Below are 25,138 nucleotides of genomic sequence, written 5' to 3'. Positions count from 1 at the left end.
TGACGCATGTTTGCACCTTAAATGTATTTAAATGTTGTTTGTGTGAGAATAATAATTAAAAAAACATTTACGCCAGTTGCCGAGTTGTCAGTTTTATGTTACAGTGGTATGAAAAAGTATCTGAACCTTCTGGAATTTCTCACATTTCTGCATATAATCCCCATCAAATGTGATCTACTCTTTGTCAAAATCACACAGATGAAAATACAGTGTCTGCCTTAACTAAAACGACCCAAACAGTTATAGGTTTCCATATTTTAATGTGGATAGCATTCAAAAAATGACAAAAGGGGAAAAATAAGTGAACCCTCTGCCTAAGGACACTTAAAGAGCAATTGAAACCAATTTTTACCAAACATTTTAAGTCAGGTGTGTGCCCAATCACTGATGAGGGGTTTAAAGCTGCCCTGCCCACTATAAAACACACACCTGGTAAGAAATGCCTTGATGAGAAGCATCGTCTGATGTGCATCATGGCTCGTTCAAAACAGCTGTCTGAAGACCTGAGATCAAGGATTGTTGATTAGTCTAAAACTGGAAAGGATGCAAAACCATCTCTAAAAGTCTGGATGTTCGTCAATCGACAGTCAGAGAAGTTGTCTACGAATAGAGAGAGTTTGGCACTATTGCTTCTCTCCCAAGGACTGGCCGTCCCCCAAAGATGACGCCAAGAGTTCAGCGCAGAATACTCAGAAAGGTAAAAAAGAACCCTAGAATGACTGCTGGACTTACAGAAATCAATGGCACAGTCCAATATCTCTGTGCACACATCAACTATATGTATAACTATGGCCAAGAATGCAGTTCATGGGATGACTCCACGGAGGACGCCACTGATGTCTAAAAAGAACATTGCTGCTCGTTTAATGTTCGCAAAAAGGCACTTGGACTCTTCACAGAAGTTTTGGCAAAATATTTTGTGGACTGATGAACCAAAGTTGAATTGTTTGGGAGTAACACACAATGTCATGTGTGGAGGAAAAATGGGACAGCTCAACAACATCAACACCTCATCCCCACCGTGAAGCATGGTGGAGGGAGCATCATGATTTGGGGCTGTTTTGCTTCATCAGGGCCTGGACAACTTGCAACCAATAATGGAAGAATGAATTCAAAAGTTGATCTGGATGTTTTGCAGGAAAACCTGAGGCCGTCTGTCAGACAGTTGAAGCTAAAAACAGGATGGATGCTGCAACGAGACAATGATCCACAACACAGAGGTTAATTCAGAACTTCAGAATAGTTTCAGAATACAAAATACACGTTCTGGAGTGGCCAAGTCAAAGTCAAGACCTGAACCCCATTGAGATGCTGTGGCTTGACCTAAAGACAGCGATACATGCCAGACATCCCAGGAATCTGACTGAACTACAGCAGTTTTGTAGAGAAGAATGGGTCAAGATTAGTCCTGATCGATGTGCCAGACTGATCTGCAGCTACAGGAAGCATCTGGTTGAAGTGATTTCTCTCAAAGGTGGGGCCACAAAATATTAAATGTGATGGTTCACTTACTTATTTTCCCCTTTCTGTCATTGTTTGCATGCTATCCTCATTAAAATATGAAAACCTATAAACGTTTGGGTGGTTTTAGTTAAAGCAGTTTTTTCATCTGTGTGATTTTGACAAAGATCAGATCCCATTTGATGGTGATTTTATGCAGAAATGTGAGAAATTCCAAAAGGTTCAGATACTTTTTCATACGACTGTATACTAACTTTGAATTGGTTCACGTGATACAACGTTTGATTCAAAGTTTTGTTTTCAAAAACTACTAAAGGAACATTTTGAAGTGCAAGTCCCAATATTAAAAAAAACAACAAAAAAACAGGGAGCTATCCAAGAATGACCCCACTTATAGGGGGCACTGGAGCACCCCGAGACTCAATCTAAAGCATTACAATATAAAACTGATTTGGGGAAAAAAAAACGTTTTAAAAAATCTGAGATATCCAAGGACTGATCTACATCTGAGGCATCCAAATTACTCTCATGAAATTCTGATGTGTGATTTCTTTTCACTTTTTTAAATGTCAGTTCAGATTTCATGTCAGTGTCCCTCTGTAGTAGACCCATTCTTTGGACTTGCACTCTGAAGCCACCGCGTTGCATTACGGTAATGCACATACCGTATTGGCCCGAATATACCATATTGGCCTTGAAAGAAGACTGAAAATGAGGGGGTCGTCTTATATTCGCAGTCTAGACATTATACCCATTCACGACGCTAGATGGCGCCAGATATCATTGAAGCGATGTTCTGTCATGACAGATCTCACCTACTGTCCCCATTCACGACGCTAGATGGCGCCAGATATCATTGAAGCGATGTTCTGTGATGACAGATCTCAGGTACTCTTTTTAGTTCAACCAGTTTGCATTACTTTATATCAATGTTTTTCCTTATTCAGATTTGTTTCATGACTACACTTACAGTTAGACTTCACTTTGATGGTTAATGCAGTTATTGCAATTATGTTGTTTTATCACAATAGATTGGTTTATTTACATTTCAAAAACCAGAAGTCATTCATTTACGAATGTGATTGCAGTTTAGTTTACATATTTAAATGTTCAGATATTAAGATTTGACTGAGGCAAACTAACATGCTTTTTCTCGCAAATATATTGTTATAATCATTTGTTTCGGATGTACTGTAATTATTTTCTGTATAAAAATGGATTTGGAGTTCAAAAAGTCTTTTTTCAAACTTGAGTCTTGAAAAAGAGGGGGTCGTCTTATAATCAGGGCCGTCTTATATTCGGGTCAATACGGTAATACAAACAATGATCTAAACGAGGGTCAGCGAGCTTGACTTCGTTGTTCCTGGTGGAGGCTGCCCTGACCGCAGTCGTTTTGAAGGTTGACAAGTTTACACAGATTAATGCTATGCTAACTCTGATGCAGGTCGGACTTTTAGTAGCAAAATTAGTGGTGTTTCCCCCACCTCCACAACATTGACGTCTTTTTACGTTACTTACAGTGGCTTGTGCTGGCTGAAAAAAAAAACAACTTCTAATATCCCTCCTCTTCGAAGGTAGTGGATGAGGTGGCATGTTGTATTTCTGTCAGCGAGGTTGTGTGAGTATGTGTGTGTATGTGTGGCAGGAGGAGGGGGTGTTAGGTCATCAGACAATCAAACGTGCGTTTTAGGGGAAAAAATGGACCGGCACATTCAGCAAGTGAAAATGGATGTAAGTCTGAACATAATGAAAATAATTCACTTAATAATGGTAGGGTGTATTCCAGAGGTCACGGAACCGCGGACCTCGGTCCGGTTCCGGATCCCCAAGCCCTCTGGACTGGATCTCAAGCTGTCCGGACTAATACACGTTGCAACAACAAAAAACATTTTTTTCTGCGGGTTTACAGAGCGGAGGGTGGCAACAAAAAAAACCTTAGCAGTGACGCGCGTGAGCCAGCCAATGGGAGTGAAGCATTTGAAAGTTATTTTTACAACAGCATGTCTCACACTCGCTTTCCAGACTCCGCGGAGTGACAGCCAAAAACTGTGCCGAATGAAGTTGGAGGATGAGGCGAAAAGGTACGGCAAATGGCGTGCTCAAAACTACGCAAGATTGATGCAGAAAACAGATTGTTTAAGGAGGAGTGGTCCAACACATTTTTGTTCATTTTACCTGGCGGCAGCACATGCCTCATCTGTTCAGAGACGGTGTTCTGCCAAAATCTGCTACATCGCCGAAACGTCTTACATTACTCGAATTTGACACTCAAAGTACTACTGTGCGCGCTAAACTTGTTTTGTTTGGATGCATACAGGCAGAACGTACTAAAAATGCCTTAAGAAAATACTTAAATGCAGTTATACCAAATAAGGACGGTTTAAATACGCTACGTTGACTAATGTGGTCAACTGCTTCAAAGCTAACACATAAAAACACAAGGGTTAAAAGTATGAGAGGGTAATACATGCAAAAAGTATTTTTGAGGCAATGAAAAGGTTCTAAAAAACTAAATAAAAACATAAATAGTACTCGCTGCTTCTGACCGATGTGCGCATGCGTTCGGATGCTAGCGCAAGCGCGCTGAGCGTTGTGTAGATGTTTCGCAGCGTAGTAAGGAATGGCCGAACAACGGTAGCGCTTGTAAAAAGCAGCGATTTGAAAAAGCACTATGAGACGAAGGACGTAGCTTTTTCGCAAAATTTCCCTACGAACTCTGCCATCCGTTCTCAAAAAATAACGGAATTAAGGGCTCAATATGATCGCTTTATTATTTATTACTAATTAATTATTATTGAATATTATTTATGACTTACTATAAATTTATTTTTTATATTTTATTTACATTTTTGAATGTTGTAATTATCAGCACGGCCACGCAAAGATACGTTTGTATTTTTTCGTTAAAAAAACAGAAGCATTAAAAAAATTTCCGGACCCGAGATTGTTTGTAAATTTTTTAATTTCGGACCCAGAGGATTTTTAATTCATGACCCCTGGTCTATTCTAGCCTTACAACATATGGGAAGAAAATCCAAATTACCCGTACAACTGAACTCATTGTATAATGCAAATAAGGTGTCTTAAAAGTTGGTGGGGACAATTTGAGCATCCTGAAAAGTTGGTAGTGTTATGTCCCTACCGTCCCTGTGCAAACCTACGCCCTTGGTGTGAAGTGAAATAAGTTTCATTTCATTTTCCAACGTGAAAATCAACAACAAAAGGCAAATTATTTGTTGTAAATTTGAATAGGAATTTACTTAGATATTAGCGTGAATGCTTAGCTGTATCGGTTTTAAATTTGGGGGGAAAAAAAACAACAACAACAAAAAAAAAACTTTATTCCGAAATATTCGGTGAATGGACACGTAAAACTCATGGGGTTCAGTACCTTTAGTAAAGTTAAAACCACCGGATTAAACTCAAATTTACAGATTGAATTTTTGAATGGATTCAGCCGTCGTACAATAAATGACCAGTGGGTGGCGCCATTACACCTCGACACAACATGAGTCTGATTTAAAGGCAACCATCAAGCGGGTTGTTAGCAAAATTGCCATTGAATGCGTGAATTCAACAAATTTGCAATATTTCCAGTGGCGTCGAAATGTTTTCGTTACTATTCCTCACATTTTTCTTACTGTTTTCTTCACACCAAGGAAGGAAAGCACTTTTCCACAGTACCCTAGGAAGACTACCGAGTGATTTAACCATGGCAAACCGTCGAATGTTTAACAATTCTCTGGGAGAACGCCCGGCTTTGCCACTCCAACTCCCCATGTTCGTCCACTCACAGCTGCCACCGCTGGAGAAGCTCCACTTGTCTCCTTCCAAAGGCAGCGGCCTCGAGCCTCTACCCGGGCCCGTCCGAGAGCGCCTCTTCCCCGCGCAACTTGCCTGGAGGCCGCCGGTTCCGTCGGATGATTATTCCGTTAGAACGTCGTGCAAAAAGGACAAAATGCTGGTCCGGGTGCCCAAGAGTATCCTGGGCGGCGGAGAAATTGATAATCAACTCAAATTAGGAACATGTCATGCGAATAAATCGTCAAAGAATTATGTTTATTTTCTACATGGACTCGAGCAGTGTGGGACTAAACGACAGGTGAGCTAATAAGCCTTTGTGCTTTGGGACTCTGTAAACATTTATACATAAAAAAAAAAAGGTTTAAATTCACCCATTTAGGAACAAACGAAATAATAATAAATTAACGAAACTGTTTATAAATTGTAGTGGTTTGGAGCTAAAGGTTAGCATAACTCGCAAATCAGCTGCGAGGCCTAAAATCTTTCGGAAACTCGATTTAGTTTTTCTGTTGTTATGTACAATTTGTTTGTTAAAAATGTTGCACATTTTTTACGTATGTATCGTGGTGTTCTGCTCATAGTATATTAGTTTTCGTTAATTTTGCGTAGGCCATGTGCGACACAATCAACCACGCGTCATTATTCTCAGTTATCACATCTGATAAAAGGCTAGAATGTCCAACGGTGGTTTTGGCGGCGTAAGTAACTGTCGGCCATCTTGCGTCGGGCAGACTTTAATGTAGCGTACCTAATGTGAGTGACTATCAACCCTGAATTATTTACATATGTGCAAACGGTTTGATTTAAAACATGGTTCAAACTGGATGTTGGAAAAAATGTATAATTATTTATAATTGTGCAGTTATTTTACTACATCTCTGATGTAGTAAAATCCAAACCATGTTTTGTAAATCGGTTGAAAATTCAGCAATGTAGCTATTTAAAACAAACTCCTCGAGCGGCTCCGACGCAAAATGGCTGACAAAAGACGACGCTTTCCTCGTTGGGTCACAGCGTGCTTTAGACATCTAGTGCGGTATGTATATGATATTTGTTTGTTGTTTGTTTGTATGATGTTTGTTTGATATTGTATAATTAAATTTGACTTTTAAACGTATATTTTCATCTATTGTTTTTTAAAATATATTCTTGAAATTAAAGTTATTGTTGATAACCTTTATTACTGATAAGTAGGGCTGCAGCTATCGAATATTTTAGTAATCGAGTAATCGACTGAAAATTCTATCGATTAATCGAGTAATCGGATAAAACAAATATATTTTTAGGTGAAGAGCAATTATACATATACATGAGAAAACAAGACATTTCATCTAATCTTGAACCATTTTCAGTCAATCAATGTCTTTATTTTCGATGTATATTGTTGAAAACAGCCAACAATTGCATCTCAGATGTAACTAGAATTAAAAAAAAAAAAAGACTAATTCACTGCTTTCACTCAAAAAACTTTTAGATCTTATTAAAATATATATATATATATATATATATATATTACCTAAAAATGCCGTTACACTTGATAACACACATCACTTAAAAGTTAGGATTTTTTCCCACGTGTTTCAATTGAATTTCTCTTTGTGTCAAGCCATTTTTAAGTTCTAGTTAAGTTTTAAGTTAGTCTAAACTGTAAGTCCTGATAGGATTTTGAGTTTTTGCAGTGTTCAAAATAAATGTATGATACAGGCTGTATTGGAGCACATTAGGGACCAGTGCTACTTGGTGTTTTATCCAGCAATGACTACTGAGCTAAAATTGATAGTTAGCATGATTAAGTTTTTATTTTACACCCTCATCACTCCACAATGCTATGTTATGTTAAAGCCTGTATGTAAGACACGTTAGCCACGCATCGACAGTGGTCATAATTAATTGAAACCTAGCCCTCCGCAGGGCTAACGTTACGTGAGCTAGTAGCGACAGTAACATTAAACTTATTTATTAGCGCTTAGCGCTCTTTATTAGCGCTTAGCGCTGTACTGCTTTAAGATGGCGGCTGTTTACAAACGCTCCCCAGATGCGGCCGAGTCTGTCATTTCGCATCTAGTTCAACATACATGTGATCTCTATGAGACGCACCAGATGCTACCTGTTACCAATGTGACATTGTGCGGGCTAGTATTTAGCAACGTCGGCGTCATTTGTGGCGGCTGTCGGCTGCGCTAAGTTTTGTTTTTTTTCCCCTTCTTCCTCTCCGCACGTGACAGCGCGTTGTCCCGCATTAAAGGTAGTCCTAGCAAAACGTGATGCTTAGAGCTGTCAAAATAAACGATTACTCGAGGTGAATAAAATTACTCGGATCAGTTTTTAAACTCGAGTTACTCGAGTTGCTCGAGTACTCGTTTCAGCTCTACTAATAAGTTATATTAAAAAAAACTTTTACACAATGAAAATTGTTGTCTTTAAAAAAAAAAAAAAAAAAAAAACTTTTCAAGTAACTCTAAACATATAATTGTGTAATTCATATCATATTTTTGGGATTAATTGGCCCTGTATAAGAGCTGCAGCAAACATTCTGGCTCAAAAAAAAGATCTCTCTTTAATAATGTTGTTAATAAGGATGCCAGAGTATAACGGCTATAAATTTTTTTCAGTAGTGAATATTGTGAAGGGGCGGATTACTACAATTTGGTTGAATGACGCGCGAGTTGTCAATAGATGATTTTGTCACACATTATCTGCCTCCTGCCTGTAGAGCGCAGAGGGGGAGGAGGGAAGGGGGTGGTGCTTTTACAAACACGTTGATGATTGGCTAGGTTGGCTGATCATACCCTGCTTCACTGCACACTCCGGCAAAACTAACAAAACGGCGATAAAGGCGAAGGCCAGGGAATTTCAAAGACAGCGTTCTCAAAATTGAATTATTTTAAATTTCGATTTGTTAGTATCTGTAATATTGAGGTTGAAATTTTGATAGGGGAAGTAGTCATTAGCAGAGATGTCCAGATACATTTTTGTGATAAAAGCTTGTTCTTTACAGTGGGTGGAAAGAGGAAAGCATTTAAAAATGTCAATCAAGCTACATGAGATTTTTTTTTGTTTATGTGTGAGTGCGTGAATTGTTAACATGTCTCTTGTTCTGATTTGTGAATTTGTTTCTCTGCAGCTGATTAATGGACAGATGACTTATTCAAACACGCTGCAGTACAACCCGGGAATGCTCCAAGGACCCATAAGAAGAACGGCACCCTTTTTATTAACTGTCGCCTGCGTTTACACCAGGTAACCGCATGGGTCAAGGTACAATAAAATTGCTGCAGTTTTTTTGGGGGGGGAAATTCAGATTATTTCTGGCGTGTTCTTAGGTATCAATATTCCTACAAAATTGGTTACCTTCCAAAGATGCGCATGCGCAACATCTTTAAAGGAGTAAGGAGCAGAGCCAATTTTATTTTGACGCCACGAAATGGTAAATTCTGTGGAAAATAACCTGGCCTTTTAAAGTGACTTGCAAAAGATACTGACGCTTGAATCGGCAGCTCAGTGGGGAAGACTCGGTCCGTCGGATCGATACGAGCTCGGTGAACCAATGTACTTTGAGGCCGAGGGTCCGTCCATGCCCAAAGACATGAGGTTATACGTCCACACCTGTTACGCCACACCGAATAAGTCGCACACCTCCATGCCTCAATTTCCGGTCATAAACAACTATGGGTAATCAAACAAAAATCCCAAAACATTTTATTGAAGGCAGAAATGGATGTATGTTTTTTAACAAAATGTTTTCCTTGAAACAAAGGTGCATGATTGAAAGCAAATACAGTCACTCCAGATTCATCCCGCACAAAAACAACATCGTGCGATTCTCCGTGGATGCTTTCTCCTTTCAAGGAATGGCTGATCAAGTGTGTTACATTTACTTGGTAACCTATGTGATTGACATAACTTTTTAACCAGCTGTAAATTCCTACGTATCATTTTACAGCAGCTTTACATGCACTGCAGCATGTCGGCAGAAAGTGACGTCCCAACTCCGACGGCAAAATCCTGCAACTATGACACAAATATGGGAAGGTAAAAACTACAGATGTCCCGATCGATCGGGATGCCGATCGATTGGGTCCGATCACGTCATTTTCAAAGTATCGGAATCGGCAAAAAAATATCGGACATGCCTTTTTTGAATATAATATATATATATATATATTTTTTAATTGTTTTCTAATTGTATTTAACGTTACAGACATAATATGTTACACTCATCCAGAGTCTTTAGTTTAGGCTTAAGGTAGGGTTATCAAATTTATCCCGATAACTGCGGTAATTAATTTTTAAAAAAATGTATCATGTTGAAATATTTAACGCAATTAATGCATGCACTGCACGACCCACTCACGCATTGTCGCGCTCAATCTGTAATGGTGCCGTTTTACCTATATAGAGAGATAAAAGGCAGTGTAAAATGAGTAGATTGAATTTTGGCAGCCTTTGGAGCCTTTTTTTAATTGGCTAAAGCCTTACAATCCCTCTCCCTATGATTAAAATATCATGGGAAGCAATGTGGGGAAGCAAGGTAGCAATTGATCTTTTTCTTATCACCTTATGTTATTTGCCAACGCAGAGAAGATATATCAATTGGTAGCACTATGCACAGTCATGGTTCCACTTCCCATCATGCATTTGGGCATGGCTTCAGTATCATTTACTGAAAGCTCAACAAATACACTAGGTGGCAATATTTAGTCACAATATACAAAGTCACAAGTCTTTCTATCCGTGGATCCCTCTCACAGAAAGAATGTTAATCATGTAAATGCCATCTTTAGGATTTATTGTCATAATAAACAAATACAGTACTTTTGTACTGTATTTTGAATGTATATATTCGTCCGAGTTTTATTCGTTTTTTTCTTAATGCATTGCCAAAATGTATATGATCGGGAAAAATTATCAGGAATGTTTGGAATTGAATCGGGAGCAAAAAAAAAGCAATCGGATCGGGAAATATCGGGATCGGCAGATACTCAAACTAAAACGATCGGGATCGGATCGGGAGCAAAAAAAACATGATCGGAACAACCCTAGTAAAAACATTTTTAAACACTTGACTATGATTAAAACATTAAAATTGCAATGATATTTTAAAAAAGTACTGTATTTTATGGACTATAAGTCACTTTTTTCATATTTTGGCTACGCGTGCAACTTATACATAGGAGCAACTTGTAACAATACTGTCACATGACCACACACAAGCTTGCAGTTGAAAGTCACACCGGCCTGTTCAATAATGTGGCGTCTTTAAAACGCCATGAAATTTCAATTATTTGACAGTCATACATTCTCGAAAGTGGGGATTTCAATCTCTCCCTCTGTTTTTATTTGGCACAGAAAGACCACGGAAAACCAGAGAGATGATTATTTTCATCACTCATGCTCTTTGGACAGATGATGTTTCATTTCTGTAGATTTTTCTAGTGGATTCAATAATTTTTGTGTACCGTATTGGCCCTCATATAAGACGGCCCTGATTATAAGACAACCCCCTCTTTTTCAGGACTCAAGTTTGAAAAAAAGACTTGTTGAACACCAAATTGATTTTTATACAGAAAATAATTACAGTACATCTGAAACAAATGATTATAACAATATATTTGAGAGAAAAAGCATGTTGTTTTGCCTCATTCATATCTTAATATCTGAACATTTAAATATGTAAACTAAATCACATTCGTAAATGAATGGCTTCTGGTTTTTGAAATGTAAATAAACCAATCGATTGTTATAAAACAACAAAATTGAAATAACTGCATTAACCATCAAAGTGAAGTCTAACTGTAACTGTAGTCTTGAAACAAATCTGAATAAGGAAAAACATTGCAATAAAATAATGCAAATTGGTTAAACTTGAGAGTAGATGAGATCTGTCAAGACAGAACATTGCTTAAATGATATCTGGCGCCATCTAGCGTCTTGAATGGGTACAATGTCTAGACCTCGAATATAAGATGACCCCCACTTTTTCAGTCTTATTTCAATGCAAAAAACACCGTCTTATATTCAGGCCAATACGGTATTTTTTGTGGGCTATTACTGTCATGTAATAGTTTATAGTAGAGTATAATAATAACAGTTCATATAGTTGAGGTGTAAGAACAAAAAGACCATTGTTTAAAAATAAAAAAACAAATAATGTAAGCCGTGACTCACAATGTTACTCATTACTTGAGTATTCTATTTTACTTATACTTTACTTGAATAATTTCTTTTTGGGATGACTACTTCTGCTTGAGTGATATTATTTTAAAGCAGTGCTACTCTTACTTGAGTAAATTTTGGCTACTTTGCCCTCGGGTTGTTCCGATCATGTTTTTTTGCTCCCGATCCGATCCCGATCGTTTTAGTTTGAGTATCTGCTGATACCGATATTTCCCGGTCCGATGGCTTTTTTTGCTCCCGATTCATATCCAATCATTCACGATAATTTCTCCCGATCATATACATTTTGGAAATGCATTAAGAAAAAAATGAATAAAACTCGGACGAATATATACATTCAACATACAGTACATAAGTACTGTATTTGTTTATTATGACAATAAATCCTCAAGATGGCATTTACATTATTAACATTCTTTCTGTGAGAGGGATCCACGGATAGAAAGACTTGTAATTCTTAAAGGGTAAATGTGACTTTGTATATTGTGACTAAATATTGCCATCTAGTGTATTTGTTGACCTTTCAGTAAATGATACTGTAGCCATTTAACCGTTGAGAAGTAATATAAGGTGTTAAGGAAAAGATCAACCACTACCATTCTTCCCCACATTGCTTCCCACGATATTTCTAATTGCTGAGAGAGGGATTTTAAGGCTTTAGCCAATTAAAAAGAGGCTCCAAAGACTGCCAAAATTCTCTCTACTCATTTTACGCTGCCTGTTAGCTCTCTATAGAGGTAACGCGGCACCATTTTAGATTGAACGCGACAATGCGTGAGTGGGTCGTGCAGCGTTTGCGTTAATTGCATTAAATATTTTAACGTGATTCATTAAAAAAAAAAATTCATTACAGCAGTTTACGCGATAAATTTGATAGCCCTACTTTAAGCCAAAACTAAAGACTCTGGATGAATGTAAGACATTTTGTCTGTAACGTTAAATACAATTAGAAAATGATTTAATTAAAAAATATATATATACAGTGGTACCTCTACATACGAAGTTAATCCGTTCCAGGACCTTGTTTGTAAGTCGAAATGGTCGTATGTCGAGCAGGATTTTCCAATGGGAATACATTATAATTCCATTAATTCGTTCCACAGCTCAAAAACCTACATTAAATCCCTAATAAATACTGCTGGTACTATTACAAATTGCAATTACACATAGCAAAACAAATAAATTATAAATAAAAATCGGAATAATATAATAAAAATCATAAAAATAATTCCTGTATTAATGTAATGAATCGGGTTATAATGTGGCGGACGTTTTATGTGCTACCTGAACGCACCGCGGGGCTGACGTGCCAGAGACAGAGAGTGGTGATCTTGAGAGTTTCACTTTCACTTTTAATGTTTTCTTGAGAACACCATCATTTGCAGCACACAGTAGGTGTTTTGTCTTGAATAAGTTGTGAAATAAATGATAAAAACGTGGCGAATCTGGCAATTTATATGGAGATGTTACCACAATAAGAATTGTCAGCTTAATTTATAAAGACTGGCGAACGATGGTCGGAGGAGGACTGTGGAGATTTATTGTTTAGCCATTTCACGGATGCCCAGCCCACGCTCATATTTTTCAATCATTTGCATTTTCATTTAGAAGGTAAGCGTCAACTTTTTCCTTGTTTCACCACCTGTACCAACCTTTTTTTGAAACCTGTGTCGATTTGTCACACAAGAAAATCCGTCGTGCATTCGTCTGCGGTGCTGCCATGTCGTCGTATTTCGAGCTTTTCGTCGGATGTAGAAACAAATGGCGAGTCAAATTTTACGTCGGATGTCGAAAAGATCGTGTGTCGAAGCAATCGTATGTCGAGGTACCACTGTATATTAAAAAAAGGCATGTCCGATATTTTTTTGCCGATTCCGATACTTTGAAAATGACGTGATCGGGATGCCGATCGATCGGGACATCTTTACTTTACCCACTTCTGTTCTTCATTGTGCATTGAAGAAGAATTTAATAGCTAACCACCTCGCCTGTCTTTTTACTTCATAGGTGGGTGGAGTTGCATGGCTGGGATTGGGTGTGTGCCTGCTGCGACTCCACTTGTGGCTCTGCCGTTGCTTCTTGTAATAAATATCATAACACTCTTAATACCAGTGACATTTGTATAATTTCTTTTACCTTTCTTGTCTTTCCAGTGACTGAAATAAAGACCGGAAGAGGTTGGAAAGTGCAGCCCGGGGGGCAACGATTCAAAACTCAGAAGAAGAAGAAATTGTTCCTCCCCACTAAAACAACAACAACGGCAGTATCCGTATTGAAGGCCACCACGCAGCCCAGTCAAAGCACAACCACACCTCAGCCCGATCTGATCGTGGATGCGGATGATACGACTGAAGTGAAGTGGCCATTTATAGGCAGAGGAGTGGAGTGGGAGGAGGATGAGGAACAGCTGCAAGGCACTGTGGTTGTGGAGGAGGAGGTCCTGGATGCTCAGCAGACCTTTCAAGGTATCAAATGTTACCAGACGAAATTCGGTACACTATTGTAATTCGAGGGGCTTGAGAAGAAAGTCCATTGACGAAAAGGGAATTTCTGTCAATTAGTGATGACAAACTAGCGTAGATTTGATCAAGGCCCACTTTTTTGTGGAGCAAGAGATTATGCACTTTGGCTACCATTGACGGCAATGGACGTCCAATCCATTTTGAACCCCTCCCAGTAAAAATGGGTGTTCCTGTTAATGGTGTTTTTCAGCAACAACTTCCTTGTTTTATTAATAATAATAATAATACATTTCTAGAGCGCTTTTCAAACACACAAAGACGCTTCACAAGAGGCATGGAATTACAGTACGATAAAGAGGTATTAAAAGGATAAAAAAAAATTAAAAGCACAATAAAAAGAGGTAAAAATATGACAGCTAGGGGTTATGGTGGGTAAGAAAGAGTGAACAGGTGTGTTTTCAGTCGAGATTTGAAAAGTGATAGAGTAGATATGCTGCGGAGATCAGGGGGTAGGGAGTTCCAGAGCTGGGGGGCGCAATGACTAAAAGCTCTGGAACCAAAGATGGAGAGGCGGACACGGGGGACGGAGAGGGGGGGAATAGTGGTAGGGCGAAGTGAACGGGTTGGATTGTTTAGATGGAGAAGATCGCAAAGGTAGGGAGGGGCCAGGACATGGAGTATTTTGAAGGTGATGATGAGGATTTTGTAATTGATTCTTTGTTTAACGGGAAGCCAGTGAAGTTGACGGAGGATGGGGGTAATGTGGTGTGTTGCGGGGGTTCGTGTGATGAGGCGTGCTGCTGAGTTCTGAGTTAACTCATTGAGGATGATAGACTCTCCTATTTTCACTCAACCCCAACATGATGCTGGGTAGTGGCTGGCAGTCGGGGACCTCCTCGCCACAGTAATGGTAATAGTGAAAGGTTACAACATGAGAAAAGTTTGATTGCAGTGAGACAAAAAGGTTAACCATAAACAACAAATATAGATAGATTAACTCATTCACTCCCAGCCATTTTCACCGGAGCAAGGCCCTTCGCTCCTGGCCGTTTAACTGGATTTTGACTGATTTTGCAAGGCCCACAGAAAATTCTGTTCAATTGCTATGTAAACATGGAACCTACCAAAAGAAAGATTAGACTCTGTTCTTTCAGCAGAAAAAAAGTAAGTTCATATTTTTTTCCATTCTTTAGAAATCAGCATTAGAAAATAGCTTAGTTTGAGCAGGTTTCCGATTTCTGATGAAAAAATGGAGAAATGAAGTTTTTTGCAAAAGCGTACATTACAAACATAACTTTGACTTAAACACAGCTGTTTTTTGCTTTAGATACATCCCCCAAACATCTGAATATTTTTTTCCTTTTACAAAATATCACAAACAACAAGACAAATAGAGCTTTTGATAGCAAAGTAACAATTTATTTACACCTAACTACCGTAATTTTCGGAATACAAGCCGCTACTTTTCCCCCTCATTTTGAATCCTGCGGTTTATAGTCCAGTGCGGCTTATTTGTTGATTTATTTGGGTTAATAGGTAACACTTTATTTGACGGCGGCGTCATAAGACTGCCATAAGACCGTCATAATCATGAGGTGACACTATCATGGGCATTAATGAATGCCTATGACATATTTCATTTAGTATCATGCGGCAAATTATGTCACTAAGACCATTTATTTCCAGCTCGGATCTTTTGCATCCATTCATAAGTGATATAATTTGCCGGCTGGCACAAAATGACACCTGTCATAAGTATGATGATGGTCTTATGACAGTCTTATGGCACCACTGTCAAATACAGTGCTACTATATACCATAACTAGCAATTAATGAAACAAATGGAGCAGTAACTGAAGAAATAATTATCAAAGAACATGAATTTTGATGTTTATTTACATCTATAGCGCTGCAATGCATGATAGGAGGCATGCTGGACGACAACAGTATTGACAGCAGGTGGCAGCAAAGGTTGACGGTCTCCCCCAAGAGAACAGTGATGGCCAAATGAAGCGAGAACAGTGAAGGCCAAATGAAGCTTCTTGAAGCAATGAAGCTTTGCAGCCAATTGTTTCAAAGCTTCATGGTGGTTCATTTGGTCTTGCGACAGTCTTATGATGCTGCTGTCAAATTAAGTGTTACCGGTTTATATCTTTTGGTGTAACTATCCCATACTACAGTGAGGACAGCTGTGGCTTATAGTCCAGTGCGGCTTATCTATGAACAAATGCAATTTTTGTGTCAAATTTGGTGGGTGGTGGCTTATAGTCAGGTGCGCCTTATAGTCCAGAAATTACGAGTAACTGAAAGATGAAGTTATTGTGGCCGCGACCGCCGGTTAAACTTGTCCCTAATCGTTGCCTGTCTCAAAAGATAAATTCTTTTTGAGTCTCTGCGGGCTCTGCTCGCGGGGAAAAACGGCTTAACGGCATCTAGTGGTCCCGGTCGTCCAGCGGATGGCATTCCGCGCGTTCTACCATTTGTTCTGCTCGGTCGTCCGCCGCCTGGCATCCATTCGGTCGTCTTCCGACAGCGCCCCGGCTTTGCAGCTTGGCCTCTCGTTGCCATTGAATAGGGTTGCGTGTCTTACCAAATGCGCTACTGCCCTAAAGTGGCCAGTTTTATTGCTTTAAAATTGATTTTCAGCTTTGTGCTTTGGACCTCAGTTAAATCAGAAGCCATAGATGTCTTTTTCGAAAAAAACAAAACGTAAAAGACATATAAATGCGTCTTTGGGACACTGAAACAATTAAAAATAGAACGTATTTATACGTTTTTGGGAGCTAATGAGTTAATAATCGTAATATAAATGCAATCGTATAAATTAATTAATCGATCAACATTATAAACTGGGTTTGACTATTTGTCAACCTATTCAAAAGCACATATGTATTTAATGCTTTAAAAGAAGGATGGAAACACAACCACAAAAATAACAATAAAAAATATATATTAAAAAAAAAAAAAAAAGCATAACGTTAGAAGTTAAAAAAGGGAGACACAAAAAGGGTCCGAGACAGTAGGTCGGGATCAATTTAAAAAAAAAAAAAAAAAAAAAAAAAAAAACTGAGGGAAAACTGAGGTAAGAGGCAGACAAACGGAAAAAAAACAAGGTAATGAATCAACTAGCAACGAAGTGATATACAAACTGTCAAATGGCAGCAAGTCAATATCTTGGCAAGCCGCCTAGGCTCGGTTTAAACATACTGCTGATGCAGGTACGTTGTTGGGAACTCATCACACTTCTCTGTAAAAAAACATTCTGACCAGCAGCAGATTGTGACAAAGTCATGCCAGTTGTCATACTAGCTTCGCTTGCTAGCTAGCACAGCTATTCTCCCAGTCCAGCCCAACCGCGTCATCACAGCCAGCGTGCATTGTGCGCGTAAAACATGGCACCCTCCGTTGGTCAAAACGTGCTAAATATTTTCGATTTTTAAATCAATGGCAATAATGTGTTAGTAAAAGAACACTGTTGGCTTATAAGAGCCAACAGTGTATAAGTATTTAAGTCAGAGGTTCCCTTTAAATGTGCATGTTGTATGACAATCAGCCCCTACGACCAGGCCCCGCATACAACGGTAATTGATGGATGGATGGATGAATAATAAAAAAACTTCCAGATGTGAAGTGTTATTTTCAACCATTGTTACATTTTTATATTGAATAAACAATTAGCGTGCTATCCTTCATTTTTCAAAAATCATTTTTTATCGGACACAGGCTATGTTCTGTATTTTTCAAATATGTGATAGACTAGTAGACAACACACCATTAGAATAATCAAAAATACACAGTCTTCTCACAACGTTCTTGTGCTTTTTTGCAGAGGCTATTGCGCAAACTGTCAAACTATCCAACATGCTAATGCCCTCCACATCGCCGATGTCAACACAGAAGGGTAAGATAGTGAACTGGGAAAGGGAGAAAAAGATGAATGCTTCTGCTGCCACGGAGCAGGATAAAGAACTTCACAGAACTTTTGAAGATATCTTTAAGTTTGACTATTAAAGCCTAAAATTTCAACCACAGGAGTCCCTTTGTTAGCTACAGGAAACATTTATTAACATGAGTAAATGTTGTGTTGCTACATGACGGTCTGTACAATTTCTTTTACAAAAGTTTCTTTGACTTACAAAACCGTTACATCGACTATCAAACAAAGTACTTGGATATAAAAAGTCCACACAAATCTATTCAAATGTTTTTTGTGATTAGTAAAAAAAAAAATGAAACCTGGATAACTCGTTTAAAAACTGACCTGTATGAAGTTCAAACTTACTGACCTTTGGCGTGTAAATGAATTTCAGGACAACATGATACGAAACATTTATATTTTTGGGACAATGTGTCGTTTGCCGAGAGTAAAATCTGCCATGATTCCATTTAATTCAATTGAATTTGATCAATTTTATATATGTACATTTTAAATACAAATATTTAAACTAAAGCCAAAAATAGATAGCAATTTTGATGTTTTGTCGCTGAAACCTTTCAGATATTTAAGCGAAAAACCATTCTTTTAACAAACGGCATAGTTTGAATCGAGATTGTTGCTTAACCACAAGGGTTGTTTTCATCAACAATGACTGTACGAAAATATTTCGTCGACGAACATTTGTTTATGACGATTACGAGCTAAAAACGTGTTTTGGGAGACTAAAACATAACAAACCTATTGCTAGCTTTCGTCTGATGAGACGAGAATGAGACGAAAATGTGCAATAGTTTCCGTCCCGTTCACAATGTGTGACATTTTATATGTTAGCCTCCATCTAGCAGTGTCTGGCTGTGTCACTCATGTGACATGCTGCTGCTCTCCAGTCTCCAGGCTTGCACGCATGGTAAGATTTGTTTGATTATCTTGGCCAGAGAGAATATGCAATGTTGCTTTAGCCTTTAAAGGTCTTCGCTGAGTGATCATCACACGATAAATGTAACTGGTAGCGTTAGCATTGCATTTACATTACTAATGCTAATGGCAAGCGTGCTCTTAAACTCAGGGACTTTTTTTTTTTACATACAGTTCGTGGCGTCCAGGTGGGTAAATCAAATGAAAATAATGTACTGCTTTCCTGCTGAATATGTATTATCACCAAGGTATAATTGTCCTTGTAGATGCTACAATATGTGCTTGCCTGTAAATGTTCATTTGTCAAGTTGGAAACTTTTATTTATTTATGGAGTAAAATTTTTAAAAATTTAATAGACAAAAAGGTTTCTAGTAAACGTCGACTAAAACTAGATGGAATTAGTCTTAAGTTTTCGTCATCAAAAACTAGACAAACACATTTGACATGACTAAAATGGGACTAACACTAATAAGTATTATCGTCCTAAAAATTAAAAGGCCTGCCAAAAACAACACTGTTAACCAAAATGTATCGATCCGAATCGATGTGTTGTTACACCCTCACATTTGAATAGGGGTGTGTAAACTTTTCTATCCATTGTACATAAAGAGAAACTTGGTTCCGTAACAATTGAATACAGTAAATACAACATGTGATCAGTATATTCAGAACATTCTTGGAAGATCATACGACATTAGTCCCTTTTGTCCGTCCAATTATAATGCCCTTTTCAACAAGACGAGAAATGTCTACCAGAATCCACACTTTGCATTCCAACGACCACGTTCTCATCTCCAACTTTATTTAAAGGGACAGACAACAACTTTTCACGTGCATCCAAGCAGAAAGAATCTTATCTAACTCATTGACAATGATAGACCTCCAGTTCATATAAACTAGGATTGGTAGTGAATGTACATCTGTTATTCATTCATTCATTCACTCCTCCCAGTCAAGAATGAATTGGACGTCTACCGCAGTCAATGGCAGCTAATGAGTTAATGAATTAGGGGGGAAAAAAAACATTTTCTGATATGTTTAGTAGATAAAAACGGAATTAAAAGCCAGTAAATGGCAATCGTAAATGGTGGCAGATATTTTAGTAATGCTTCTACTATTCTATCCAATCAAATGCGAGTGGCCCGGATGACCCGCCCTTCCTCGTGATGTCATCCATACTCATTCTAACATGCGCTTGTGCTCCCCTCTATTAATGTACATGTGCGAAATTTACGATTTTATGTTTATAGATATATATTTTTTACTTTTTAGTATTTCATTACAACAGCCTTCAATTTTCTCAAAAGCAGACAGTGTGCCTTGTTATCCGATCCGCCTTATACAGTGGTACCTCTACATACGAAGCTAATTTGTTCCAGGACTTTGTTGGTATGTCGAAATGGTATAATTCCATTAATTCGTTGCACAGCCCAAAAATCTACACTGACTCCTTAATAAATACTGCTGGTACTATTACAAATGGCAATTACCATAATTTTCGGATTATAAGCCGCTATTTTTTCCCCTGATTTTGAATGTGGTTTATAGTCCAGTGCTTCTTATTTGTTGATTTATTTGGGTTAATAGGTAACACTTTCTTTGACAGAGGCGTCATAAGACTGCCATTTACATTTCATTCAAAAGTGAGATAATTTGCTGGATAACACAAAATAACATCTGCCATAAGCATTCATTAATGCTCATGGCAGTATCATGTCATAATTATAATGGTCTTATGAAAGTCTGATGGCACCAATGTCAAAGTGTGGCCAAAGACCATAACTAGCTATTAATGAAACAACTGGAACAGTAACTGAAGATATAATTAGCACAGAACATTTACATCTGTAGCACTGCAATGCATGCTAGGAGGCATGTTGGCAGCAGGTGGCAGCAGAAGTTGACTGTCTTCCTCAACGGAGCAGTATTGGCCAAATGAAGCTTCTTGAAGCAATGCGACTGTCAAAGTGTTACCAATTACCATAACAAGCAATTAATGAGACAGCTAGAACAGTAACTGACAAACTAATTTGCACACGAAGGCAATAGTTACCTTTCTCGCACACACCATATAATTGTTTTGATTAGTCTAACACATTCATTATAGTAAAGCATGTAACATAGTTTAGGTAGATTTTACTCCATGCCCTTTGACACAGTAAAGGGGACCAACTTATCAGCCCTCGCCTGATAAGGTAAAGAGAAGACGTCAACAACTCTTCGATGAGATCAGAACGATCCCGTTCTGCCGGGACAAGATGTTGATAGCGCAGCGCCTTGAACGTCAAGACATGCGTCGATAGCCGTGGCAACCACGAAAGATGACGCACGAACATGACCGCCCAAACCTGCCACAGAAGGAGGATCCCTAGACATCACCCAGGCACGCCTTCGGCCCAGCCCACTCCACCGCAGCTTTCAAAAGACTGAACATTTAGATAACAACTGTCGCTTCTCGGAAACATTTCTATGTAGCCGTTGTTTTGCCGACCCTGGATCCAGAATTGTCTCTCCGTCGTCTGTTTTTGACCATTGTTGACGAATAAATTGTCAACCTGTTTTCAGTGAGCCTTCTTTAAACCGTTCAAAATGGAGTCAGTACAAAGGGTTAACACCGGAGTGAACGCGCGGGATTTTACCCCTCTCGGCCGACTTGCGGGAGCGGTGCCAGCGGAACACTATTTGGTTCAGCTGTTGCTGTTTCCGCGGCTTGGCCGGGGGGTTGAATTCCTTCATACAGAACATGAAATTTGATTGTTATTTACATCTGTAGTGTTGCAATGCATGTTAGGAGGCATACTGGACGACAACAGTGTTGACAGCAGGTGGCAGCAGAGGTTGACTGCCTCCCCTAACGGAGCAGCGATGGCCAAATGAAGCTTCTTGAAGCAATGAAGCTTTGCAGACAATTGGTTCAAAGCTTCATGGTGGTTCATTTAATCTTATAACAGTCTTATGATGCCACATGCAATATCTTTTGGTGTAAATATCCCATAATACAGTAAGGACAGCTGCGGCTTTTAGTCCAGTGCGGCTTATCTATGAACAAATGCTGTTTTCGTGTCAAATTTGGTGGGTCGCGGCATATAGTCAGGTGCGCTTTATACTCAGAAAATTACGGGACACATTGCAAAACAAATAAATTATAAATAAAAATCTGTGTTTTGCGTGCTGTACCTGAACGCACCACGTAGCTAACGTGACAGAAAGACATTTTACTTCTTTTAATGTTCTGTTGTTGTTGGCGTCAACTGCGGCGGACAGTAGGCGTGTTGAGTTGCACAAATTCTGAGATAAATTATTAAAAACCTGCCTAAAAGGGTTATTTCTTTGGCGAGGTTACCACAATAATAAATGTCACGATAACTTATAATTACTGGCGAATGGAGATCGGATGTGGACAGACGCGATCGTAGACATTCTACGGCCGTATTGTCAAGCCAGTTCACAGATATGCACACCGCGCCCATATTTTTCTATCATTTCCATGTTCATTTCTACAGCAACCTTTTTCCTTTTTTCACCACCTGCGCTAACCTTCTTGGAACCCGTGTTGATTTCTCTCGCAAGAAAATCCACTGTACGTCCGTCTTGCGGGAAAACAAAACTGCGGCGCTGTCATAAATTGTCGTATTTTGAGCATGTCATCAGATGTAGAAACAAATGGCGAGTCAAATTTTACGTCGGATGTTGAAAAGATCGTGTGTCGAAGCTATCATATGTCGAGGTACCACTGTATATGGATCAATTTTGGTTAATCATGGCATGAGATTCCTCTTAGCGCAGCACCATCTAGTGGATGTATAACACAACCCCAAGCACTACAACTACTACTGCGCCTTATAATGCAGTGCGCCTATATATGAAAACAGTTTTAAAATAGGCCATTCATTGAAGGTGCGCCTTATAGTGTGGAAAATATGGTAATTTATACTTCAGTATACAAGTAATTTTTACTGAAATACTTTGACTCTTTCACATGAATGCCATTTAAACTAGGAGTTGTCTGTCCCTGAAATTCATTGGACAACATTGACGGCGATGGACGTCCAATCCATTTGAACTGGGAGTTCAAATCAGTGGCGGAACAAATGTGAATAAGGCTCAGGTGCGATAAGTATAAACGCCCCACCCCCCTGAGTTGACCGTTCAACAAGAGGGGGTGCTAGTGGACAATTATTTGCGGGCCCCTCCAGACAACCGGCTAAGCGCCTGGCAGAGATACTTTAACACTTAAACACTATATTACAGCCCCACGCATTATCTTACCTTTCTGTTTAACCCGCCCCTTTAGAGGCCCGGGCCCCCAGCACCCCCTTATGTCCCGCCCCTGGTTCAAATAGATTGGCTATTGCCGTAAATGGTATACTTATGTTATGTAAGTACTCAGTAGTACGAGCTCAAGTGGGAATGAGCAGCTGGGTGTCTGTTCATAGCCGTCCCGGGGTAGATGGGACTGCTTGGCGAGTTCCAATACGTGGTCGGCGGCCCAAAAAAGTTCCCGGGTGACACGGGCATGGGCGGCGGGTGGCCTGTCATGAAGTTCATTTTGGGCTGGTGGCTGTGGTACGGTTGCACGTAGGACATCTCCGTCTGGTACTTCAGCATGCCGCCGCCGTCAGCCGCCTGGTGGCTCTGGTGCGTCTGCGAGATCCCCTGGAAGTCAAACTTGTAGGCGTAGCGCTTGCCGTGCACTTTGGTCATGATGTTTTTGTCGTAGTAGTAGCGCAAGGCGCGGCTTAACTTGTCGTAGTTCATGTTGGGCTTGCTTTTGCGCTCGCCCCAGCGCTTGGCCACCTCGTCGGGGTCGGTCATTTTGAACTCGCCGTTGGTGCCCTCCCATGTGATGATGCCGGCATTGTTGCTGTCTGACAGAAGCTCCAGTAGGAATTGCCACAGCTGGATCTGGCCAGAACCTGCCCAGATACAGGAGTTGTGGATCAGGAAGTCGTCGTCTTTTGCACAACTAAATGTACAAAATATTTTTTTCGGCTTCGTTCACACTGCAGGTTAAATCCATTTTTATTTGCCCATATGTTACACATGTCTGATTTTTTTTATGCAGTGTGAACAGTTACATTTTGATTTTTTTTTTCTTCTCAAATTTGATCTGGTCTGGGATTCTCTGTATGTCCAAGACCAGCATTTCACTTCAATGTCATTTTAAGGAAAAAACCCTGGTAAACAATCAAAAACGTAACATTAAAACATTTTGTATTATGGATTTTTATGGTTTTGGTCACGTCTCGGTCTTGACTCTCGAAAGTCTTGGTCTGGTTTTGGTCTCGCTGCGTTCTAGTCCTGTGGAAGTCTTAGTTTCGGATATTGTGATCTTGAGCATAACATTGCCTAGTCTTGTAATATTTGTTCCATTAACTTTATAGCAGCTATAAATGTCCAATCCATTTGAACTGCGAGGGCAGACAGGGATGATTTCTGGTATTCTGATCACTACGAGATTTCCCAGTTCAAATGGATTAGACATCAACCACAGTCAATGGCAGTAAATGAACTGAGACGTAAAATGAAGCTTCAATATGATCTTGGAGTAAACAAATGGGACCTTTCCACTGTGTGGCTCGGAATAACATGATACATTTCTGGACTGTAACCTACCCACAGGCCTTTGGGCGCTGAGGTCAGTCAGCTTGTACGAACTTTGCCTGCTTGTTCGTTTCTTGGACGAGCGTACAGGTTGGCCTTCTGTGAGGAAAACAGCAAGGCAAACGGTCACAGACGTCGCCTCCGCCCATCGCTTTTATGCCAGGCGTTCATTTGTTTTTCTCACGTGTTGCCAACACAGTCAGTGCAAAGGCCTCATTTGTGTCACCCACTTTTGTATGACTAATCTCCTTACCTGGGTTTGCTAGCCGGCTGCTTATGGGCCCTAATGTCTGATAGGGATCTGTGAAGATTAAGGAAAATATATTAAAGTTGATAGAGAATTGACTTTAAGGAATACAAACTTGATTTTTCGGACTATAAGTCGCACTTTTTTAAATTGTTTGACGACCTACTTGGTTGGACTGATAATATGTGTCTAATCTAGCTAGCTCCGTAGCTAGCTAAATTAAAATAAGTGATTTCACAACAACCAACCTAACCAAGGAATAAACATTACCGAGTCATGTTCTGGTGCTACCTGTATGAGTAACCATTTAAAGTCATGTGAAAAAATTAGTACACCCCATGAAATATTCAGTTATTTGTTTAAAAATGTTCACATATAAATGTATGATCTTGTTTTTTCTTCATCTCTGGAAAAGAAAGTGATTTAATTGCTGGTAAACAACAAAAAATAACATAGTTTTACTCATTCAACAAAATGCTAATTCTAACCAAGGAAAAAGTTAGGACACCCTACCACCTAACAGCTAGTGT

General features: G+C 39.2%; 2 protein-coding genes across 6 annotated transcripts in view; one reads left to right on the top strand and one right to left on the bottom strand.

Annotated features, from left to right (window-relative positions):
* Window positions 1-4,961: 4,961 nt before the first annotated feature.
* On the top strand, window positions 4,962-17,976 carry LOC130915016 (uncharacterized). Its single transcript, XM_057834679.1, has 9 exons — window positions 4,962-5,563; window positions 8,390-8,505; window positions 8,589-8,692; window positions 8,763-8,937; window positions 9,023-9,128; window positions 9,209-9,297; window positions 13,450-13,523; window positions 13,596-13,907; window positions 17,734-17,976. Exons 1-9 carry the CDS (start codon window positions 5,069-5,071, stop codon window positions 17,913-17,915), a joined length of 1,653 nt encoding a protein of 550 aa, XP_057690662.1. The 5' UTR covers window positions 4,962-5,068; the 3' UTR covers window positions 17,916-17,976.
* LOC130915017 (Friend leukemia integration 1 transcription factor-like) overlaps window positions 17,440-25,138 on the bottom strand; it is a 52,374-nt gene continuing 44,675 nt past the window's right edge. For 4 of the 5 annotated variants that reach the window (XM_057834684.1, XM_057834680.1, XM_057834681.1 and 1 more), the window contains 3 exons: window positions 24,615-24,662; window positions 24,374-24,460; window positions 17,440-23,673 (listed from right to left, as the gene is read on the bottom strand). In XM_057834684.1, coding sequence (XP_057690667.1) covers window positions 23,144-23,673; window positions 24,374-24,460; window positions 24,615-24,662 — 665 coding nt within the window. In that variant the 3' untranslated portion in view covers window positions 17,440-23,143. The remainder of the gene's footprint in view (window positions 23,674-24,373; window positions 24,461-24,614; window positions 24,663-25,138) is intronic. The other variant, XM_057834682.1, reaches the window with a different exon arrangement.

The sequence above is a fragment of the Corythoichthys intestinalis genome, chromosome 4 (assembly GCF_030265065.1).
Source record: "Corythoichthys intestinalis isolate RoL2023-P3 chromosome 4, ASM3026506v1, whole genome shotgun sequence".
Lineage (NCBI taxonomy): Eukaryota > Metazoa > Chordata > Actinopteri > Syngnathiformes > Syngnathidae > Corythoichthys > Corythoichthys intestinalis.
This window is presented reverse-complemented; position numbering and strand designations above follow the sequence as displayed.

Excerpts from the sequence above, each read along its gene's own strand:
- LOC130915016 (XM_057834679.1), top strand. The coding sequence starts at position 5,069 with ATGTTTTCGTTACTATTCCTCACATTTTTCTTACTGTTTTCTTCACAC. Across the intron at positions 8,938-9,022 it reads CCGGTCATAAACAACTATGG|GTGCATGATTGAAAGCAAAT; the intron begins GTAATCAAACAA and ends CTTGAAACAAAG. Across the intron at positions 13,908-17,733 it reads TGCTCAGCAGACCTTTCAAG|AGGCTATTGCGCAAACTGTC; the intron begins GTATCAAATGTT and ends GCTTTTTTGCAG.